Genomic DNA, 15,058 nt, shown 5'->3' on the forward strand with positions numbered 1-15,058 from the left:
TTGAAGTTGTGCATCACCTATTGTGCAATAAATTTCCTACGCAATCACACGTCCATCCGTTGAGTAGTGTTTATCTCTTCAGCAGTTAAATCTCTGACCAAAACACAGTAACTCTCTCTCCCACCGCAGGTTGGTCGACAACGTAGCCCGCCTCGTGTCTACGTTGAAACGCACGCAACTAGAACTCGTGCAGCAGGCAACTCGCCGATCAAGGCGCACCTCAGCCCCAACACCCGGTGCGGCAGTCGTGATCTCCACAAGCTCAACTCCAACCCACCACCATGCTCCGGACCCCCTCGATGCATCATATTGCCGCGTGTCTGCTGTCTTCACAGTATTAGTGCACCTGCTGTCTGTACATGCTGTGAGGGAGCGAGTACTGCGTGCTATGAGGCACTGCGGGACCTGCTGCTGCTTTCAGCCTCGCACATTAGTGAGTATGCCAGCACCAAACCTCTATTACATTTAGCATTGCAGAAAGCAGTCGTCAGATGCCTATGCTAATTTCAATGTGTGTACAAAATAAGTTAACTGAAACTCTCTCTCTCTCTCTCTCTCTCTCTCTCACACACACACACACTCACACACACCATCTCCCTCCCTCCCTCCCCTCTCTCCCTCTCCCTTCCCTCTCTCCCTCTCCCTCCCCTCTCTCCCTCCCCCTCCCCCATTCTCCCTCACTCCCTCCCCCTCCCCCATTCTCCCTCACTCCCTCCCCCTCCCCCATTCTCCCTCACTCCCTCCCCCTCCCCCATTCTCCCTCACTCCCTCCCCCTCCCCCATTCTCCCTCACTCCCTCCCCCTCCCCCATTCTCCCTCACTCCCTCCCCCTCCCCCATTCTCCCTCACTCCCTCCCCCTCCCCCATTCTCCCTCACTCCCTCCCCCTCCCCCATTCTCCCTCACTCACTCCCCCTCCCCCATTCTCCCTCACTCACTCCCCCTCCCCCATTCTCCCTCACTCACTCCCCCTCCCCCATTCTCCCTCACTCACTCCCCCTCCCCCATTCTCCCTCACTCCCTCCCCCTCCCCCATTCTCCCTCACTCCCTCCCCCTCCCCCATTCTCCCTCACTCCCTCCCCCTCCCCCATTCTCCCTCACTCCCTCCCCCTCCCCCTCCCCCTCCCCCATTCTCCCTCACTCCCTCCCCCTCCCCCTCCCCCATTCTCCCTCACTCCCTCCCCCTCCCCCTCCCCCATTCTCCCTCACTCCCTCCCCCTCCCCCTCCCCCATTCTCCCTCACTCCCTCCCCCTCCCCCTCCCCCATTCTCCCTCACTCCCTCCCCCTCCCCCATTCCCCATTCTCCCTCACTCCCTCCCCCTCCCCCATTCCCCCTCTCATCTCTTCCCTCTGCTGTTCCCACTCCATCTCACCCCTCCCCCCTCCCATGCCCCCTCCCCCTCTCCCCCTCCTGTACCTTCTCCTCCCCCACCCCCCACCCCCTAATCCCCTCCTATTCCCCTCTCCCACTCCCCTCCCCTCCCCTCCTCTTCCCCCTCCCCTCTGTTTCTCTCATCCCACTAATCCCCTCCCCTCTCCCTGCCACTGATAAGTAAGCAGGCAGAATTCTAGCTTTTTGGGAAGGAGAAGAGAATGATTTGTGAACTGACACGCATGAGGAATCAATTTGGAGTTTACCCAAAATACTGGTAAGAAACCATCAAAATTCAAATCAAAATGACTTGATGGGGATTTGAAATGTGTACTGCCAAATAGGACCACGACACTCCTAGTAAAATATTACTACTGTATTTAGAGTTCATAGGTCTATGTTTCTCCCATTTGTGTTTCTCTGTTTTGGGCAATTTCACAGTATTTTATAGACTAGTGTTTGTTAAAAATAATGTTTGAAGTTGTGTTTTTCTAAGTGACCTGTGTTTGGAGTGAGTGCTGTTGCATCCTGGGTGCAGAGAACAGTTTTTCTTGTATTACCTGGTAAAGAAGACTTGAGACATGGCCAGGGAGGGGAGGGGATGCAGTGAATACGTACTCCCGGGTACCTGTTGGAGTGGAACAATGTTGCATACTACACCAATGCCCTGCATAGCATAGTAATTAAATATTGAGTTGCATTTTTATTTGATAAAAGTTCTTGCATGCTATAACCATGCTAAGATCAAAAATAGAAAATCCAGGATGGAATGTAACATTATTGTGAAAGTTGCCACTCACCTTATAGTGGAGGAGCTGAGTCACAGATAGGCACAACAAAAAGACTGTCACAAATAAAGCTCTCAGCCAGTAAAGCCTTCATCAAAAATAGATGATAAACACACACACACACACACACACACACACACACACACACACATTTACGTGAACACAACTCACACACACGACTGCGTCTCAGCCAACTGAGGCCACCGACTGCTAACTGTGCTAACGTTTATTCACAGTTTACTGTAAATGAATCTGTTTTTTATCTGTATAAACTACTTGTTACTTCAAGTCTGATGCTTCATTTTTTTTAATAAAATCTAGCTTATTATGGAGCCATTTACAGAAACTGTATCATCTCATTCATACAAATGCAGCATTTGTTCTTGTAGTTTATAAAACTGAATCTCATATAAGCCTAAACAATAGTTGTTCTCAGACTTTGACCACCAGCCTCGAAGTGCAGCACTGTCATTCTTTCCTCCTCCTTGTCATCAGTAAATTTAATGGCATTAACAGCGAGGAGTTGCAGTTGTCTCCTAAGGTGTTTTCATGATCTCTTTCCACGATTGCACTGTGAGGTAACTATTGTGGACTGGGAGGCGTGTAGTTCAGATGAAATAAGATGATCCCTGACAGCTTGTAGTTGTCTACAGAGCTGTGACAACACTGAGGTGTTGCTGTGGAGATGTTTAAAAAATCACATTACATTGAGGTAAGTCTCCAAAGCTGCCATGCCCAACTCAGTTGTGCATCAACTTATGATGACTCAACTATAGTAATCAGTGAGTAACATGGACAAGAAGTTAGACCCCTCTACGGCTGCATTTACAGTTCAGTTTATCAAGTATTACTACCTACTTGTTGTTGGTGGTGGTGGTGGTGGTGGTGGTGGTGGTGGTGCTGCAGAAGCATATCCTTAGATGTCTGGAACTGCAATTAAAAACTTAAAATGCTGCTTGTCTCATTTTCTGTTTTCGTTTTAATGTATTTCATATCTAAATTAAGGTTATGTCTGTGAACACAGCAGGACAGAACATAAACAGCTACTAAAGATGCAGACCAGCGTCCAACTTTCTATCTTGACAGTCCTATACATTCTTTTTGAGAACTGGAAACAGATTGTACAAAAACATTTCTTAGTCTGCAGTATGAATCCACAGCATGTCAAGATACTGTTTGGGGCAGGGCAGGGTGGGGATATAAGAAAGAACTTTTGACAATAAATGGAATATCTCCATTCAGCATTCCTGTCCACTATTTGGCCCATTTGTCTTGAAGACCAGTGACTCCAGCATTAAGAAGTGATTGTTCATATATAAAAATTCATAAAGTAGACTGGGAATCATAAATTCACCAGGAGATCTATAGATGATACTAGAAAACTCTGACTGTTGTAGAGTTGTTACGGTATTTTGATAAAGATTTACCACATGAGGCCACCAATGTTGAGAATGGAAGAGGAGGAGGAGGGGGTCAGAGAGCTAGAGAATAGAGGAGGAGGGGAGGGGGGGGGGGCAGAGAGATGCATTGGAGAAGCACACATACAGGTGGAAGCTGGCCCAAGAAGGGGCTCGATAACTAATGAGGCCTGTACTGTAATTAAACTGTACAAAATCCAGAGCTACATTAATAATGATTATAGTTCATTATTCTTTTGGTTGACAAAAACTGGTGATTTATTTACCAGTATAAGGTATTACTAAACACAGTGCCTTTGTGTGCTGAACACTTCTTAAATTCCTTGCAAATAAAATTTACAGATGTATGATTGTTAGTGCCTAACCTGTTTCATTGCATTTTACAGGTTAGTGCCCTCGTTGGTATCCTAGAACAAGCTGGAGGCAATAAACGGGTGAGGCGGCTTACTTTTGCCCTTCTGGAAAGGTCTCTGTACCGTGAATTGGGTGCTGTCATAACAGAAAGAAACAAAAGTTGTTCTGTATGCTCCCGCTGGTCTTCGCCATCGTCATCATCAGACTTGCTCTTTGTAGCTGAAGGTTACATATCTGGAGAAGGAGTGGGAAGGTCAGTAATGCATTATTTGCTGATTTGTTATAATTTGGATTTTTCCTTCATTTTTTCATAGCTGTTCTGATTTAGCAGCAATGCATTTCATGGTATATTAAACTCTTAAGGTATCCTGAACTGTTATCCAAGTAAATCCACTGCTAGTTAGGGGGGAAAAACACAATAATTTTGGGTCCATGCAAGAAAGTACATTATTTGTATTAAAAAAAATTGAGAAAATTGTTAAAGTTACAGAGAGATATGAATCATTACCAGTAATTAATTTAAGGATGTGAAAATTATAGCAATGCTGATGGAAACACATAAATTATAAAATAATATCAATAGCTACAGGCACTGTAAATTCCTTCTTGAGGAAAGAGAGGGAATTTCATTGGGTAAGATCGATGAGAGGAGCAGGTCACTCAAACCCAAGGTTGAGAGGGAAGAGGAAGGTAGGAAATGATGAAGTGAAATCTGTCTGTCTACTCCCCCTTCCAGCATTCCTCAGCCAATTTCTCTTTCCTCTTAGAAAAAGAAATATTTAAGTATAAAAGATTTAAACACTCTTTTCTAATTTAAGTGTTCCTGTCAGCAGTGCTGTGGGTTGCTTCTCCTGTACTCTCTCTTTTGTAATTTTAGCAATATGTTCTTGTTGTTGTGGTCTTCAGTCGAGAGACTGGTTTGATGCAGCTCTCCATGCTACCCTATCTTGTGCCAGCTTCTTCATCTCCCAGTACCTACTGCAGCCTACATTCTTCTGAATCTGCTTAGTGTATTCATATCTTGGTCTCTCTCTACGATTTTAACCATCCATGCTGCCATCCACTACTAAATTGGTGACCTCTTGATGCCTCAGAATACGTCCTACCAATCGATCCCTTCTTCTAGTCAAGTTGTGCCACAAATTTCTCTTCTCCCCAATTCAATCAATACCTCGTCATTAGTTTTGTGATCTACCCATCTTCAGCAATCCTCTGTAGCACCACATTTCGATAGCTTCTATGCTCTGCTTGTCCAAATTATTTATCGTCCATGTTTCACTTCCATACGTGGCTACACTACAAACAAATACTTTCAGAAACGACTTCCTGACACTTAAATCTATACTCAATGTTAACAAATTTCTCTTCTTCAGTCATGCTTTCCTTGCCATTGCCAGTCTACATCTTACGTCTTCTCTACTTCGACCATAGTCAGTTATTTTGCTCACCAAATAGCAAAACTCCTTTACTACTTTAAGTGTCTCATTTCCTAATCTAATTCCCTCAGCATCACCCGACTTAATTGGACTACATTCCATTATCCTCGTTTTGCTTTTGTTGATGTTCATCTTATATCCTCCTTTCGAGACACTGTCAATTCCGTTCAACTGCTCTTCCAAGTCCTTTGCTGTCTCTGACAGAATTACAATGTCATCGGCGAACCTCAAAGTTTTTATTTCTTCTCCATGGATTTTAATACATATTCTGAATTTTTCTTTTGTTTCCTTTACTGCCTGCTCAATATACAGATTCAATAACATCGGGAACCACTGCTTCCCTTTCATGCCCCTCAACTCTTGTAACTGCCACCTGGTTTCTGTACAAATTGTAAATAGCCTTTCATTCCCTGTATTTGACCCCTGTCACCTTCAGAATTTGAAAGAGAGTATTCCAATCAACATTGTCAAAAGCTTTCTCTAAGTCTACAAATTCTAGAAAAATAGGTTTGCCTTTCCTTAGCAAATCTTCTAAGATAAGCTGTAGTATCAGTATTGCCTCATGTGTTCCAATATTTCTACGGGAGCCAAACTGATCTTCCCCGAGGTCAGCTTCTACTAGTTTTTCCATTCGTCTGTAAAGAATTCGCGTTAGTATTTTGCAGCCGTGACTTATTAAACTGATAGTTTAGTAATTTTCACCTGCTTTCTTTGGGATTGGCACTATTATATTCTTCTTGATTTCTGCGGGTATTTCGCCTGTCTCATACATCTTGCTCACCAGATGGTAGAGTTTTGTCAGGGCTGGCTCTCCCAAGGCTGTCAGTAGTTCTAGTGGAATGTTGTCTGCTCCCGGGCCTTGTTTCGACTTAGGTCTTTCAGTGCTTTGTCAGACTCTTCACGCAGTATTGTATCTCCCATTTCATCTTCATCTACATCCTCTTCCATTTCCATAATATTGTCCTCAAGTACATCACCCTTGTATAGACCCGCTATATACTCCTTCCATCTTTCTGCTTTCCCTTCTTTGCTTAGAACTGGGTTTCCATCTGAGCTCTTGTTTATTATTATGGTTCTGCTCCGTCTCTAATGACCTCGTTGTCGACTGGACGGTAAACACTAACCACCACCACCGTAAACATGTTGTTACACAGGGATACAATTTGGCTCAACAATAACTTAATGTGATATATAGGTAATATAATTATTAGAGTTTATTCTTATATGAAAGTTGTTTTGCTCTTCTGTCTGCCCAATATTTCTTCATTCTTTCAGATATTTTCTTTCTTTCTTCATCTGAGATCACTCTTTCTGTACTCCTTTTATTGATTTTCATTTGTAGTCTGGTTTGCAGGTCTTGGAGTAGTCTGGTCTTTCTCTGTCTTGTTTTTTAGGTCATCTACTGTAATTTGGATTTCTTTTATATCTTCCTTAATTTCTGTGATCCATTTAATGTCGTGCTTGCTATTCCACAATTTTTGTATTATTTTTTTTTACCAATTCTGTTTTCTGGTGTTCTCATCAGATGTCCAAAGAATGAGATGCGTTTCTTTCTAATTGTGCTCTCTTTTCTTATATAGTGTTTCATTTGATGCTATTCTCCAATGTCCATTTATTTTATACTGTTTATTTATACATGTCCTAATTATTCTTCTTTCTATTTTTAGTATTCTGTCAATTTCTGCTGTATTAGTTGTTTCGAAGATAGTTTCAGCTGCATACGTTATTTCTGGTTGTGCAACTGTCAATCTCATTTTTGAGACGTTTGTATCGCTTTTTGCCTGCTTCTTTTACTGCATTTTTATATTTTCTCCTTTCATCAATTAAATTCAATATTTATTCTGTTACCCAAGGATTTCTACTAGCCCTTGTCTTTTTACCTACTTCATCTTCTGTTGCCTTCACTATTTCACCTCACCTCCTCTGTTGCCTTCTTATCAATCATTCCCTAATGCTCTCCCTGCCACTCTCAACCACCTCTGGTTTAGTCTGTTTATCCTGGTCCCATCTCCTTAAATTCCCACCTATTTGCAGTTTCTTCAATTAACCTACAGTTCATAACCATTAGATTGTGGTCAGAGTCCACATCTGCCCCAGGAAATTAAAACCTGGTTCCTAAATCTCTGTCTTACCATTATATAATCTATCTGAAACCTTCTAGTATCTCCAGGGTTCTTCCATGTATACAACCTTCTTTCATGATTCTTGAACCAAATATTAGCTATGATTAAGTTATGCTCTGCGCAAAATTCTACCAGGCGGCTTCCTCTTTCATTTCTTAGCCCCAATCCATATTTACCTACTATGTTTCCTTCTCTCCCTTTTCCTACTTTCGAATTCCAGTCAACCATGACTATTAAATTTTTGTCTCCCTTCACTACCTGAATAATTTCTTTTATCTCATCATACATTTCATCAATTTCTTCATCATCTGCAGAGCTAGTTGGCATATAAACTGCTGTAGTAGGTGTGGGCTTCGTGTCTATCTTGTCCACAATAATGCGTTCACCATGCTGTTTGTAGTAGCTTACCAGTACTCCTATTTTTTATTCATTATTAAACCTACTCCTGCATTACCCCTATTTGATTTTGTATTTATAACCCTGTATTCACCTGACCAAAAGTCTTGGTTCTCCTGCCAGCGAACTTCACTAATTTCCACTATATCTAACTTTAACCTATCCATTTCCCTTTTTAAATTTTCTAACCTACCTGCCCGATTAAGGGATCTGACATTCCACACTCCAATCAGTAGAACGCCAGTTTTCTTTCTCCTGAGAATGACGTCGTCCTGAGTAGTCCCCGCCCGGAGATCCGAATGGGGGACTATTTTACGTTCAGAATATTTAACCCCAAGAGAACGCCATCATCATTTAAGCATTCGTTAAAGCTGCATGCCCTCGGGAAAAATTACGGCTGTAGTTTCCCCTTGCTTTCCATCGTTCGCAGTACCAGCGCAGCAAGGCTGTTTTGGTTAGTGTTACAAGACCAGATGAGTCAATAATCCAGACTTTTGCCTCTGCAACTATTGACAAGGCTGTTGCCTCTCTTCAGGAACCACACATTTGTCTGGTCTCTCAACAGATATCCCTCCGTTGTGGTTGCACCTATGGTACATCTATCTATCGCTGAGGCATGCAAGCCTCCCCACCAGTGGCAAGGTCCATGGTTCATGGTTAGCAATATACATTACTCAAATTGCTTATGTCATAAATCACCTTTTAATTTTGTTCTTAGCACTACACAGTAATTTCTCACAGATAAGATTAGTAGTGGGTGGAGTTTTCACATGTGGTCTGAATACAAATTTACTGCAGCATTATTTTGTCTGAAGGCTTCAAGTTCTTCTCTTGGAGCAAGTAATGACAAACTAAAGTGTGTGTGTGTGTGTGTGTGTGTGTGTGTGTGTGTGTGTGTGTAGTTGGTGGGAGGGCTGCTGTTGCATGCTTGCCCAGTTGCATGTTGGAGAGATTTTCTGTTGTCACATTAGACTCTGGGATAGCGAGTTGTGTGTGATATGCTGGGTGGATATGTAGGCTTCAGTTTCCTGGAATTTTATCATTTGCAGAAGAATGCAACATGTAACTCTGCCAGTTCTTTTTTTGTGTCATTGAGTGGCAAAAGATCCATCAGTGAGTGTCAGGCAGAACAGCAGTTGGTGCCGAGTAGTGTCCCTTGGGGACATAATAATTCACACTTCAATTTCTAAAGTATGAAGAAAGATTTGATTGATAGCCTCGCAGTTGTTTGTAATGGATTCTGTGTGTAATGTAGCTGGAGTGATTAAAGAACCAATCTTATCCAGTGAGATGGCACATTAGTTAGCATAATGGACCTGCATTTGGGAAGACGATGATTCAAATCCACATCTAGCCATCCATATTTAGGTCTTCTGTGATTTCCCTAAATCCCTCCTGGCAGATGCTGGGATGGTTCCTTTGAAAGGGTACAGCCGATTTTCTTCCTTGTCTGTGAAGCAGTCAAAACCTTTGCTTAATCTCTTAATGATATTGATGTCAACAGGATGTTAAATACCAATCTTTCTTTCTTTCTTTCTTTCTTTCTTTCTTTCTTTCTTTCTTCCTTCCTTCCTTCCTTCCTTTCACACCCGATCTTGCAGTCTGTGAGCTCGTCTGTCGCTATTTTTTAGCTTAATTGGTGTCTCACTTTTTATCCAGCTTGAAATGTTTGTAAGCATTTGTAATGTTTCACTAGTACATGTGATGGTGCCAACAAAATTTTGCTATACCACATATTTATCTTTGTACTTGATGATGGTGTAACAGCCGAAATGTGGTTTATGAAATTGTGGAATATTACACTAGCGTTGTGCATGTTTTCATTCATAATGACAATGCAAACCACAGTCCATGTCAAAGTTGTACTTGCAAAATGGGTTGGTGCGCATATGTTGTCAGCTGTCATCCAATATGTAAAATTTCCATGCTTTCTGAACTTTTTCACCTTTGCGATCTGTGCATATCAAACTATAAGCTGTCTTTAATGGTCACTTAGCCAGTGGGACTTTAAACTTAAAATATTCCTCTTTAAAAATGTGTGTGTTCGGATTCAAAATTTTTGTTATATTGGAATTCTGAACTGTTGCACCTGTAATTAAATCTGTGTCTAGTAGCTTGAAGGACGTTGTTACCGTTGCTGTTGTGCCAGTGTTATAAACTAATAAACTTCACCAGTTTTCAACTTGTGTCAAAGAAATGAGAAAGACATCATGCTACTTTGTCACAGCATGCTTCTTACTAGGTGACGCATCATGCTTCTCAAAACTGGTATGCTGTACTCCCAGAGGTTGCACAAACCCCATGCAGGTACTGCAACTCGTGGATAAATTGAGATTGTTGTACCACCTCTAGGAAGCGCACCATCCATCCATGCAAGACTCACATGCAAAATGATGACAAAAGTCCACACATAGGTTTCTATTCTTAACTATTTAACCATTGTGTGGTTTCAACTATCGTGGCCATCATTAATCATCTAGGTAGATATTGAGTTATACATCACTTTCTGTCAGAGTGACATGTTACACCACAAACTCTTACCTTCTCTTTTTTTCTGTGCAACTACAATTATTCCAAAATGAGTAAACAGACACAATGATATTAAAATTAAGTCTGTGCTATGTTATCATTCACTAATGTCTTATGACCTGTTATTCTTTAGTATCTTGTCATTGAGGACAAAGTATTTGTTGCTCAGGAAGATGTAATAAGGATGATAAGTGGTGTCTACTCTAGCAGAGTCCGCGCAGGGTATGGTGATTGATACGCAATGAGCAGTTTTCATGTAGAGTGCTGGGCGAGTTCAGTCATTTGTTTGGGAAGTGGGAGGCCAACATTGTTTGTCCACTTTTGGCCAGTCAGAGGTGCGCTGTGACAGAATCAGAGCACATGCCCTACAGTATTTCTCAAACAATTTTACAGATATTTGAGAAAAAATTCATTTTTTCGTTATCTATAACTTGATAAGTCAGCTTCATGATGACATGCCCATCTTTCATAATGATCATAGATATTGCATCATTTGCACTTAAGTAAGACGCTGCATAAAATTCAGAAAAGTATGCAATGAAAAATAGGGTCACTATGATTTTGAGTTCAGTGTATATTGCATAATATGTTGCTGCATATGAAATTTAGCTAACATATTGATGTTTTCTTTAGGTGAAGGTCTCTGTCTGTCACCAATCTTGATAAAATTGATCTGATGTAGCACTCTCATTTGCAATCGCACATGCCAGTGATAAAACCAGAAGAATTAAATATCCACTACATTCCTCATATTTCATAAACGGTTTGAGATATTGAAATGAGATTTTGGCAAAAGATAACACGCAAAGAGGAGAGTATTTTGCATATGGTTATTGTGTGATACTTCATTATGTACTACATTATTCCACTAACTACAGACTTTTTCAATGAAACAATTTAATTTCTTAAGGCCATTGATAGTTGGTGAAACAAGAATTGCTGTGAGTTTTGGATCAGCATAAGTGAAGACATTTATAAGTTTATTTTTGTGCTTAGGTTGTGCTTTTTCATAAGCTATTGACCTAACTTTCCTCAGTTCCTCACTTAATGTACTTAAGAAACCACTATTTCATAATTCTCCTGCAATTGCATCTGCACAATATGTTTAGTTAGGTGATGGTGTGTAGACTCCGCTGTGTTTTGGCAAAAGAAGCAGATTTTAACTGGCACTGCGAGAATTGTATAGGTTCTACTCAAAATTTTCCGCTCATGATGTTTCTCTTAAAGTTAGAAATGGTTAAGAAGTCAGGCAAAAATAAATGCTGCTTTTGTTGTATTTTCAGCAGAATTCTTTTTTGATATTTACTGGAGCAGAGGTGACAGTAGATCTGCGCCATGCAAGTGAGGACATAAGAGGGCCTCCACTTAATATTTACAAAAAATATGAGTGTATGCTTCAGTTTAGAATGGCACTTCCCCTCTAGCACGTGGCATTTTCCCAGCAGCACCTGCTCATAAAACACACCACTACTGCTCTCTCCAGGTGCGCCCTGCTGACTGCGCATCTCTTGGCCACATTAAACTGTACGCGCCCTACCTCTTGCAGAGAGCTCTTTAAACAGCTGGCCATACTGACAACAGCCTCACGATACATTTACTCCTTTAATAAGTATGTTGTTGGCAATCTATCACAGTTTGAAAACACAAGTAACATTCATACATATAGCACTTAATGGAAAAATTATTTTCACTGTCAATAGTGAGTAGAAGAGAAAGTGTGGTGCTTCCTCTAATCTATTGGTTCTGCCACGAGATGCCATTTGTTCCACTTATGACCTGAGGAAGCACATGTTGCTGTGGCAGCCACAATACCCAAAAACATTCATTGTGGAAATTTCAATACTAATGCGATCCGAATTGTTTAGCCATTCATAAAACATGTCTCTGCATTAGCTGTCAATAAGGAATTTTAGTGTGCCAACATTTTCCACCTGCGAAAGGACATGGAAGACATCTTTCAGTGGACACATGGGTAACATATCGGATGAAATCCCATTGAAAAGTTACAAATCCTGCTTTGGAGATTCTCCAGCACATGTTGTGAATTGGACTGAGCTCCAGTGGAGGTATGTGAAAAACACAACTTTTTCCTAACTATATTTTCTAGGTTGAAAACTCTGTTCTTCTCAGCTCCAAAGACTAGCTGAAGACCACATTCGACTTGGGTATGATATCAATACTCCAACCCGGATGTCCATTTTCTTGAGTAGTCAACGAATATTTAAATTTATATTCACACTGGAATGTAACGATAGTTTTGTAAGAATGTAAGCACCTGTTAGCAAGTGCAAGCTAAGGAAGTAAAAAACAAGGACATGTAATAACTTTGCTGGTCTGTTTTGCAAGTCCCTTGAGTCTCGTGGAGTTTTGTCTTTGCGAACCTTCTTCTATGCTTATCTGATAACTTAAATGCTATTACTACTACTACTACTACTACTACTACTACTACTACTACTACTACTACTATTCAGTTCATTTACATTTATTGTTACTAAACACATGATAATCAGCTTGCTTGTAATGTATTAATATCAGTTTCGTAATGTAGATCGGTAAGCTACATGGACTCTGAATAGTCTAGCAAAATTTCATGTGGCTAAGGATAATACACTAACTAAACAGCTGGATTGTATTGCTGGCTTGGAATTATTCATACTGAATACTGACAGCAGGTAGACTAATAACCTAATGACTGTATTGACCGACAAACATAGATGTTTGCATTTTGGCTGCTGCTCACTGACTGGCTGTAGCTTATTGTTAAATATGTTGAATATGAACATGTATTACAGAAATTACAAAATTTTTGTATATGAAGCTATTACATTGAAGACATGAACATAAGAAAAAGAAAAAAAATGCATAAAAAATCCATTAGGTAGAAACATTGTTTTGTTTAATTATAGTTTGGATATCCTTTAATTGATAAAAGTGATGATTTTATTTTATGTGGCATACGTTTTGGTGTATGCTTGGCTCTACAAAAGCCCACTATGAATTTTCTGGAAAGTTAAAATTTTTAATGTGATTTTTTAAAACTAATACAATATTTAGGAAAATTAAACATTTTTGTAATCAGAAAAATCGTGGCTACAAACCTATCACCATGGGATTCTGACAAGATCTCACTTTAAGATTTGAATATTCTGGAATACAGTATGATAATTTTGATTATGAATAACTTTTTAAATAGTGAGTTTTGAGAAAAAGTCAAACTATAGTGTGAGAAACGAGAATGAAGGCTCTCCGTTTATCTGTGTCACTCTAAAAACAAATATTTATTTTTGTGTCAAATTTAGAGGATCACACGGTGGTTGTGAATCAAAAATTTAGAACATTTCGCTAAATAAAATGTTTTTATTTCAACTATCTACACTTTCGTCATCACCATTCTGTAAACTGTCTTGTGAATAATAAAGTTTAGTGAAAATACAAAGTAAACAAGAATTAACAATTTCAAATATCCATAGTAAATGCATTATGTATACAGTAAAAATATAAAAGATAAGGAAAGTGCTGGAACTTGAAGTGTGGCATGACATTCTTGTGAAGTTGCGTGTTGTCCCACTTCCAGGCTTCCGTTTAGTAGTAAGTAAGTGTCGGGACATACCACTGTGGGAGATGATGATATGATATGTGCAGATGGGAGAACATTTTGAACCCATCACACTTACAAGTTGGGGACAACAAGTCGTGATTTTACCCAGCCTGTACTAGTTTTTGTAAAAAAAAGAAAGGATGTATAAGCCCATTTTGTATACAGGATTATTTTTGTAAGAGAAAGTGTGAATACAGAAGGTTTAAAGTTCAGTTGTGTACACCATTTGAATGGCTTGGGGAAACAGTTAACACTCTCTTTCAGGATCTGTCCATACACAAGGAGACGAAGTCCAGTGAAATGTGTTGGAACACAGGTGTATGGAACTGACCTGCTGGGCCACCTCAGAAACACCAAGAAAGGCAACCGAGAGAAGTTTACTAAATAAATTTATTAACATCTGATACTTACGAATTGTGCGCAGGAAACGTTGACACCATACCAGAAAACTATCCAATTTTAATTTCAAATGATAGCAAATGCAGCTGTCTTGCCCTGCCATGCCTGAGCCTGAACACTTGCGTATATCTTTTATTTCTGGTCTTTCGAAAAATAATCACTAGTAGCTTCCACAGCATGTGAATTAATGCAATATAAGCATTTGAGATCCTTTACTAAGCTTTAGAGACGTATTTCTGAAGCAAGTTGCAACAATTTGGACTTCAAACATCATCTGTATCCTATGAGTACACTGTCCAGAAGAAACCTGTTACTATACCACACTCCCTTTTTATTTTTCATACAACATTTCTGTAACTTTTGCTGTGTTTTAAGCCTGTTGAGGTTTTTTTTCTTTCTTTTTCTTGCATACAGTGTATCAAAATACATCTTCAACTTCTGTATTCCTGTCTTCCTCAGTTGCGTATAATATTACGGCATATTGATAATTTTTATTTTGGACCATCTGACTACAACTGAACGAAACACAATTTTCATGCTGTACATGTTTCGGCTTTATTCTCTGCAAGACAGTGTACCTGTAGATTATAAACAGTTCTGGTGGTTGTTTTTTCCATGACGTAGTAATATTTTAAATCCTACTT

The 15,058-nt window shown here is 40.1% G+C and overlaps 1 protein-coding gene across 4 annotated transcripts in view; it reads left to right on the forward strand.

The window, feature by feature from the left end:
• The window catches only part of LOC126278092 (lysosomal-trafficking regulator), a 543,055-nt gene that overhangs the window by 101,141 nt on the left and 426,856 nt on the right, over window positions 1–15,058 (forward strand). For all 4 annotated transcript variants that reach the window (XM_049977936.1, XM_049977935.1, XM_049977937.1 and 1 more), the window contains exons 10-11: window positions 130–433; window positions 3,966–4,186. In XM_049977936.1, the coding sequence (XP_049833893.1) occupies window positions 130–433; window positions 3,966–4,186 (525 nt within the window). The remainder of the gene's footprint in view (window positions 1–129; window positions 434–3,965; window positions 4,187–15,058) is intronic.

This window comes from Schistocerca gregaria, chromosome 6 (assembly GCF_023897955.1).
Source record: "Schistocerca gregaria isolate iqSchGreg1 chromosome 6, iqSchGreg1.2, whole genome shotgun sequence".
Taxonomy (NCBI): Eukaryota; Metazoa; Arthropoda; class Insecta; order Orthoptera; family Acrididae; genus Schistocerca; species Schistocerca gregaria.